The sequence below is a fragment of the Galeopterus variegatus genome, unplaced genomic scaffold (genome assembly GCF_000696425.1).
Source record: "Galeopterus variegatus unplaced genomic scaffold, G_variegatus-3.0.2 Scaffold167, whole genome shotgun sequence".
Taxonomy (NCBI): domain Eukaryota; kingdom Metazoa; phylum Chordata; class Mammalia; order Dermoptera; family Cynocephalidae; genus Galeopterus; species Galeopterus variegatus.
Genome location: NW_007726278.1, coordinates 919,718 through 929,341, shown reverse-complemented (window position 1 = coordinate 929,341; position 9,624 = coordinate 919,718). Strand labels below are relative to the sequence as shown.

At 38.8% G+C, this 9,624-nt stretch overlaps 1 protein-coding gene across 1 annotated transcript in view; it reads right to left on the bottom strand.

Annotated features, from left to right (window-relative positions):
* Positions 1 to 2,507: 2,507 nt before the first annotated feature.
* LOC103610663 (propionyl-CoA carboxylase alpha chain, mitochondrial-like) overlaps positions 2,508 to 9,624 on the bottom strand; it is a 49,799-nt gene continuing 42,682 nt past the window's right edge. The window contains exon 5 of the mRNA XM_008594782.1: positions 2,508 to 2,572. Within this exon, the coding sequence (XP_008593004.1) occupies positions 2,546 to 2,572 (27 nt within the window). The 3' untranslated portion in view covers positions 2,508 to 2,545. The remainder of the gene's footprint in view (positions 2,573 to 9,624) is intronic.

The window sequence follows — 9,624 nt, the reverse complement described above, 5'->3', positions numbered from 1 at the left end:
TTTTATTCAAAATAAAGCCAACAACTCCACTGACCATACCTTTGTCCCCATTACAATCTCTCCCCATCACTTATCAGGTGAGCATGCATTCTTAGATCTTACTCTATACCAGGAATCCCAACCAGGAGCAATGTTGTCCCCCTAGGACACACTTGGCAGTGTCTGAAGATAGTTCTAGTTGTCACAATGGGGAATTGGGGGGACACTACTGATATATAGTGGATAAGAGGCCAGGGATGCTGCTAAACATCCTATAATGCACAAGACAGTCACCCACAACAAAGAATTCTCTAATCCACAATATCAAGAGTGCCACTGCTGAGAACCCCTGCTCTATGCTTTTACATAATGTATGTAACTATAAAGATATAAAATATTTTAGGATGGGATTTTTTGAACATTAATAGTGTCATTATACCATATGTATCATCCTACAAGTTCTTAGCATTGTTCTCTGTTAGTATATAAAGATCTACCTCACTCTTTCTAACTACTAAAGAATTCCAGTTTATGGCTCTCCCTTACTCATGGACACTGGGTGTGGAGGAATCACCTGGCTAGATGACCATCCTATCAATTGCCCAGGTCCCTCTTCCTGCTCCCGGTGCTCTCACTCTTGGAGCTGTCCCCACCTTTTGCACCCTCCTCTCCTGAGCGTGTGCTTCACAATGATCATTCAGCATGGAAGGATCTCATTGCCCATCTATCTTTCACAAATTCCTCATGGTTTCCAGAATCCCAAGAATACCCCTTTCTGTTTTCCATCAAAATTCTGGTTTGTTTTTCTTTTGTTTTTTTGTTTTTCTTTTTAATTTTTTCTTTTCCCTGAGAATTTAGGACAGGAAGATGAAGTCTGGCTCATCCTACCAGCCTGAATTAGAAGTCAGAACTTTTTTAAATGTTCATTTCTTAACAAAGGAAATATAGCATGTGCTTTCATTTTAATTAAAAAATCAAAGATTATAAACAAGATTATAGCTTTCTAGAATAAACCAGTTACAACTTGTTTTTAAGTCTGTCCTGAAAAATATCAACAAATCCTTGAGCATCTAATTAGTATAAAAAACGGGTATGTGGGGCCGGCCCGGTGGCGCACTGGATAAGTGCGCCGCTTGGCAAGCGCGGCGGTGTTCCCGCCCGAGGGCTCGGATCCCACATACAGACGGGTTCCCGCTCACTGGCTGAGCGAGGCACGGGAGCGACGCCAAGGGTTGCGATCCCATTGCCGGTCCCCGGCCCGGTGCGGGGGCGACACTGAGGGTTGCAATCCGTTGCCGGACATGGAAAAAGACAAAAGACAAAAAAAAAAAAAAAAATGGGTATGTGAAAGTGATCATACCATTCCTAAATAATTATATCCACTAATGGAAGCTGGCTATAAGGTATTTTTCTCATAGTATCCACACTACCAGATATCAATGCATTCCTAGGAACTCCAAAAGCTGGCTTTCTAAGATCAAATTCCATTTCTTATATCATCCAATACTGTTCCTGGTTTCCCAAAAGACAAAAAAACTCTTGATTTCCAGCCTATGACTGGTTAGATTCTCACCAAAAAGCCTCAGATGAATATTACAAATAGCAAAATCAACCACCAAATGCTCCCTCTCTCTTGAAGATATTTGGTAGTTGGTGGTTAGCTCCCTGACATTAAAGGCAATCATCAAAAGCAGCTAAGGAGCTCAAGAAGTTTTCTTTAGCACAGACATTCTCAATGAGCAGGGAAGTGAAACCTGAAGACATCAAAACATCTGGAAGTGATTTTCCCTTCAAAAATAAATATTCTTCCTTCTATCTCCCAAAAAAGAAAATTCTTCTATGCCTGAGAACAGGATGAGCACTTTGAAGGAGCTCCAAGAACAATTTCGATTTCTCCCTATTACATGCCTAATAATTACCTCAGTAGTTTAAGACTCGAAGTGATTGTATCATTCATTGAATTCACCTGCAACTCTCTGACTAGTCCCAGCTACCAGAAATAGAAGTCTTTCTCTGGGGACTTAGTCTAGCGAGCTTATAAGAACACCCAAAGGAGTGCTAAGAAGTTAAAGTATTAAATATTATAGAAGAAAAGGAGATCTACAATGGTACATTGAAAAGTTCATGGAAAGATTTATATTATCTTTTAATTCTATTTTCCATAAACACGTTGAAATACATTCATATCTCGAATCAGTAATCTAAGCTCTCGCCTTAACAAACTAGAAAAAGAAAAGCAAAATGTACCTAAAGCAAATACAGTTGAGTCTTGAACAAGATAGGTTTGAACTGCAAAGGTCCACTTATACATGGATTTTTTTTTTCAATAAATGTATATACAGTACTATAAATGTACTTTCTCTTATGATTTAATAACATTTTATTTTCTCTAACTTATTTTATTGTAAGAATATAGTATATAATACATGTAACATACAAAATATGTGTTAATCAACTGTTTATGTTATCAGCAAGGCTTCTGGTCAACAGCAGGCTATTGGTAGTTAAGTTTTGGGGGAGTCAAAAGTTATATGTGGATTTCTGTTGGCACAGCGGGTCAGCACCCTTAATCCCCACATTGTTCAAGGGTTAACTGTAGAAAGAAGAAAATATAAAGAAGAGATATTAATAAAATGTAAAAGAGAAAGACAATAAAAAAGAAACCAATCAAACCAAAAGCTAGTTCTTCAAAAGCATCAATAAAGTTGATAAACCTCTACAAGAACAACAAAGGGAAAAAAAAAGAAAAGACACAAATTATTACTAGTATCAGAAATGAAAAGCAGGGTTATCACTACAGACAATGCAGACATTAAAAGGATAATAAAGGAATTCTAAAAATAACTTCATATACATAAATTGGACAATTTAGATAAAATGGACCAATTCCTCAAAAATGACAAACTAATAAAACACACCCAGGATGAAATACATAACCTGAATGTTCCTATAACTATTTTGAAAATTAAATTCAAGTTTAAACCCTTCTAAAGAAGAAATCTCCAGGCTCAGTTAGTTTCACTGGAGAATTCTACCAAACATTTAAAGAAAAAATAAAACAATTCTATACACCTTCATCCAGAAAAGAGACAACATTTCCCAACTCATTTTTATAAGGCCAGTGTTATCCCAATACCAAACACAGTGCACAAAGGCAAACCTGCAGACCAACATCCCTCATTACAGTAATGCAAAAGATCCTTCCTTAACAAAATATTAAGAAATCCCACCTGGCAATATATAAAAAAGAATAATACACCACAACCAAGCAGGATTTATCCCCAGAATGATTTATTTATTTTTTATTCATATTATTTTTTTACATTCTATGATGTTGTTGCTGAGCAGTTGGGAGGGAGGAGGAGAGGGGAAAGGGGAAGGAAATGGGATGAAGAAAGAGGAAGGAGGGGGACAGGATTGAGGCCTGTGGCAGCCCCCCATTCCCACAGGGGAGACCAGGGAGCTTACAGCGGTGGATTGGTCATTGCCGGACTAGGTGGAGATGTCAGAGGGGTGGCAAAAGCCCTCGGCCCCCCACCACCCCAGCTTGGGAACCTGGGGCCCTTCTTGCTGTGGCTCAGTGGTCATTGCTGGGCTGGTTGCGGGTGTAGGGTAGGCATGGCTGAGGCCCTTGCCCCCCAACACCCCAGGTTGGGAGAGCCCAGGGCACTTCCTGTGGCAGCTAGGTGGTTGTCATTGGACTGGTTGTGTGTGTCAGGGGGTTGTGGCAGAGGCCCTTGGCCTTTGACCACCCCAGCTCAGAAGAGGCCAGGGTGCTTCCTGCAGCAGCTCGGTAGTTGTCACTGGGCTGGCTGCACATGTGAGGGGGTTGTGGCTGAGGCCCCCAGCCCTCTCCCCTATCTAGCTTGGTAGCCCAGGTGACTTCCAGTCCTTCCAGGTGTTATTGGTGTTCTTTAGTGAAATGAGACCTTTACTAATTAATATCAAACTTTGTCTCTGGTTGTGGGTACTTTGTTTTTTCTTTCAATTCTGTGTTGGATTATTTGCTGTTCCCACCACTTAAACTCTGCGATGGGACCAATTTGTTGTCCTCTGCTTACTTCCAAAATGGGGGGAATTTCCTGTGGGGACCAGGACTTGAGCTCTGTGTTTGAGCTAAATTGCTGCTTTGCTGCTGATTCCCCAGGGAAGGCTGTTTGTGCAGCTCAGGTTGACTTTATAGGTATTTCTGGCTCTCATGAGATCTGGTGCACCTGGGTTGTATAGAAACTCTGGTCTGGGCCTGAGTCTTTTCATCAACCTGCATCCCATGCAATTCTACATTCCTGACCAGTCAGTCTCCTCTAAGTGGTCCTACACTGATTGGGGGGCAGATCATTTGTCTTTGCTGTGCCCCAGTGTTCCCCCACTGTGCCCATCTCCCCCACCGCCCATGCTCCAAACACTTCCCATGGGATGGGCCATGCTCCGATCCCTTGTGATCACTGGCCTGAGTGGTTCCTTTTTTTCAGTTGTTGTGGCTCCTCACTTCTGTGTGGGTCCATGGAAACTCTATTAGTGGTATTGCTGGCCTGGGGGCCACCAAGGCCCTCTTCTCCCCTGCCGTGTCCAAGCAACTCCATCAGAAGGGCACAGCAGCAGCTTTTGCTGGCTCCTGCTCTGTGGGTTCACCAACTCCAGCCTGGAGGCAGTCAGGATTTGGAACAGTCAGAGCGGTTTCTTCTTTCTCTCATTGTGGCTTCTCCTGCCTTCATGAACTCCGTACATCTCTCCTCCTCTTCCCCTGAGCTCTAGCAGCCCCAGCTTGGCTGTCATTGCTTTTTTACAGTTGTAAATTGGAAGAGAGATTTGTGGAAGAGAGTGATGCTGGGGACCATCTATTCTGCCATCTTGACCAGAAGTTGTCCAGAATGATTTTTTAATAGGGAACCAGGCCTGCAGTCACTCAATGTAAAATAACAATTACAGTCAAAAGAAAAAAAAGGCATGATCATATCAATTGATTCAGAAAAAGCATAAGACAAAATTCAACATCCATTTATGATAAAAACTCTTGGCAAATTAGGAACAGACAGGAACCTTCGCAACCTGGAAAAGGGCATCTACAAAAAACCTACAGATAATACCATACTTAATTCTGAATGACTGAATGTTTTTCCACTAAGATTGGCAATAAGACAAGAATGTGCACTATCACCACTTCTTTTCCACATCATACCGGAATTCCTAGCCAGTGCAATAAGGAAGGAAAAAGAAAGAAAAGCATACAGTTTGTAAATGAAGAAATAAAACTGTCCCTATTCACAGACATTATGATTGTACACATAGATAATTCCCAAGGAATCTACCAAAATACTCCCAGAACTAATGATCATAAGGTCAACCAACATGCAAACATTAATCATACTTCTACTACTAGCAATGTACAACTGGAAATCAAAATTTTAAAAACAATACAATTTTAGGAATCTCCAAAAAATTGAAATACCTAGGATAAAATCTAACAAAACATGTACAGGATCTGCATGCTGAAAACTACAAAATGTTGATGAAAGAAATTAAACATGACCCAAACAAATGAATATACATACAATGGTCATGGATTGGAAGACTCAGCCCAGTAAAGACTTTAATTCTCCCCAAATTCATCTAGATTCACTACAATTCCGATCTAAATCCCAGCTGGACTTTTTTGTACATATACACAAGATGATTCTAAAATTTATATGGAAGGCAAATGAACTAAAATAGCTGAATTTTGGAAAGAAATGAATTGAAAGAATCCAACTTTGACACTGACTATAAATAAAGCTATGGTAATCAAGCCAGTGTAGTAATGACAAAGGCACAGACAGACACAGAAATCAGTGGAAAATAACTAACAGCCCCAGAAAGAGACCCATACAAATATCACACCATTTGATTTTTTGACATAGGTGCAAAAGCAATACAATAAAGAAATACTATATTTAACAAATGGTGTTAAAACAATTCAACATCTATTAGCAAAAAAAAAAAAAAAAAATCAACCAAAACTTTAAGTCTTACATAGAAAATTAACTCAAAATGGACCACATGTCTAAATGTAAAAGGTGAAACTATGAAACCCTTAAGAAGAAAATCTTCATGACCAGGAATTAGGCAAAGAGTTCTTAGACATGACACTAAAGGAAAAAAGTGAAAAATTTATTTTATCAAAATTAAAAACTTTTGATCTGCTATAGACACCATCAAGAGAATAAAAAGACAAGCTACTGACTGCAAGAAACTATATGCAAATCACATATCCAACTTACAGCCATAATGTATAAAGAAATCTCCAAACTCAGCAGAAGGAAAACAGACACACACACATACATTAAAAAAAAAAAAAAAAAAAAACTTGAAAAGAGACTACACTGAAAAGGATATAAGGATGGCAAATAAGCACATGAAAAGACGTTTCACATCATTAGTCATTAGGGAAATACAAATTAATACCACAGTGAGTTACTACTACTTCTACTAGAATAGATAAAATTAAAAATACTAACAACATTAACTGCTGGAGAGGATACAGAACCACAATTCTTGTACATTATTGTAGAAATGCAGAATGGTACAGCAACTCTGGAAAAGTCTGGCAGTTTCTTATACCTTTAAACATATACTTACCATGTGACCAGCTCAGTCCTAGTTATTTACCCTAGAGAAACAGAAACTTATATTCACACAAATATCTGTACACAAATGTTCATAACAGCCTATTCATAACTGCCAAAAGCTGGAAAGAACCAAAATGTCTTTCAGTGGGTAAATGGATAAACCAACTGTACACTCATACAATGTAATAATATTCAGTAATAAAAAAGGAAAAACACTATTGGTAAACAGGACAGGTTGTATGAATCACAAAAGCATTCTGTTGAGTAAAAGTAGCCAGTCTCAAAAAGTTATACACCGTGTGGAAGTGACAAATGTACACTGATGGGAAACACATCAGTGAGAAACACATCAGTGGTTGCCAGGGGCAGGGTGGGGGTAGATGTGACTATAAAGGGATACACAGGGAGTTTGGGAGGGGGGGGTGGGTAGTGAAACTGTCTGTATCCTGGTTGTGCTAGTAGTTCACAAATCCATACGTGTGTTAAAATTCACAGAAATATACAAAAGGAAAAAGTCAATTTTACTATAGGATAATTTTTAAACTAAATTTAAAAGAGAAACACTACTAGACATAAGTGAACAGTACAAACAATACTGTGGGTCTTGTTTAAGAGTATATTGGCCCTATCTAATTTTCTCGAAATTACCAAGCTATATTCTGCCCTGGTACCTTCTCCTCCGGCCTTATTCTTCTCCTAACTCTTGTCACCCTTCAGGTCTCTGCTTAAGTGTTACTTATTCAAGAAAGCTTTGCCTGACCTCCCAGACTAGCTCAAGTCCTCCTATTCCACACTTATAAAACACAGGATAATTTTCCATTACATTACATATCATAAGTATATGTGATTATAAAGTATCTGTTTCTCCCACTGAACTAAAAGCTATGAGGGCAGGGACCACATCTGCCCCATTCAAAAGACATGGGACACACTCACATAATAGATCCTGAGTCGCTATTTGTTAAAGGTTGAACGAATATCTGTTACTCCCTACAACCCCATACAATGCAAGCTAATAAAATACCACAAGAACATACAAATCTTCTTACTTTAAATGCTTTAAAGTACAATAAAAAAAAAAGCATATTATTTTAAAATTGTTATGTGGAACCATCACCACAATCCATTTCCAGAAATTTTTTCATCTTGCAAAACAATATGAACGTACTTAATGGGCACTGAAATGTACACTTAAGAATGGTTAAAATGAGCTGGCCAGTTAGTTACAGTGTGGTGTTATAAAACCAAGGTCAAGGGTTTGGATCCCCAAACTGCCAAACTGGCTAGCGACCAAAAAAAAAAAAAAAAAAAACAGTTAAAATGGTAAATTTCTTGTTATGTATTTTTACTGCAATTGAAAACAAATTAACTTTTTAAGTGTTTTAAAAAAAACCTGATACGTGGAAGCATTTGTTATTGAGAAGAAAAATTACATGAAATTTTCATAAATAGGTTTGTGCAATTTTGAAACTGAACTCCCTATCACATGTAGTGCAGCCCAGCTGAGTTTCATCAGTGCTGCCTAGGGATCTATAACACTTAATTAGGATAGTTCACTAAAGATACTTTGCTATATTTTAATTATAAAGCTCCCTTTACTAAAACATTTGGGGAATACAGTATAGACTTGAAAACTAAACTAATATTATGATTGATTCCCAGGAAGACTTGGCAGCAACGAAACACTCAGTTGTTTACAAAATAAAACATTTTCAAATACTATTTAGAAGCAGTTTTACCTGAACTTAACATTCCCATATAGATGGACAAGGTTCCTGCCTTTAGAAAACCCACAAACTCTCCACTGGATACACCACACTGTGCTCCCAGCATCTAGAGAGAGTTTTGCAGTGCATTTATTTAATAAATAAATGACTGAAGATGGCAATGGTGGATTTATCTGATTTATTTATCTGAGTTAGAGCCTCTCTTCCTTATTACAGGCTCCAATTCAGATGAATAAATCAGATCCAGATCCAGTATTGTCATCTTCAGTCTTATATCTTCCTGAAAGATGCCTACTGGACTTCCTCCTCGGCTACTCAAACTTGGCAGCTACCACCGCAGCCACTTAAAAGTAGCAGGAACAAGCAGCAAAGGAAGCAGTCCCCAGTTAGGTCAATGACTGACTACAGCTAGAAATCCAGAGCTAGCAAAACAATGCCTCGACATGCTGAGTGGTGCTGACACACAGATTAGGTCCCAATCTACCTTACAACTAATCACATAAAAAAGTCAGATACCAAGTGGATAACTTAGATAAAGTGATGCTTGAAATTGATCAAAAATACATTTTGAGATCTATCATTTTTCTCTGGTCTCTGTAGACTTAAGTAAATTTAGCACAAAAAAAGGATGGCATAGTGAGTTCATATTTCAGAAGCTCTTTCTGCTTCAAATGTACATCAGTGACAATAAAATCTGGAAAAGAAAAGCAGGCAGACAGGCAAGAAGAAACAGATAGTAAACATTTCATGAACTCAAAACAGAAGAAAACAATGAACAAGACTACCTACAAGCTGGTTCCTCCAGAAGCAGGAAGTGCCAAATGCAAAGTAAAGATCATTAAGAATGTTCTGCTGAGGACTGGGAAGAGAGCCAGGGTCACTGATTAAATCAGGTTCCCAAAGAGAAGGTCATCAAACACTGGCAGCTCCTAGAGACTACGGACCTAGGGAGGCAGAAAACACAACTTCAGGGTCAAAGCATGAACCAGCTTCTGTGGCAACTCTGCCATGTGTCCAAACTATCATCATAAGACCTACATATGGATTAGGAATCCAGAATGCCAGGTAGGGGCAACCAGAAAACTGCTGGACAGGCAGAAGCAGGTATTGTGGCAGGGGGTGGGGGATGAGAGAGAAACCAGGAAAGACACAGGAAAGTAGGGAGATGAAGGATGAAGGGAAAGGAAGAACAAGAGGAACAAATGTTTTAAACTTTCACTAAAAAAGAGCCTATAGGCCAAAATTCAAAAACACAGTAAGAAATCTAATGCTAAGAAAACAACCAAAACTTCAGTAACTGAAACAATAGGTAA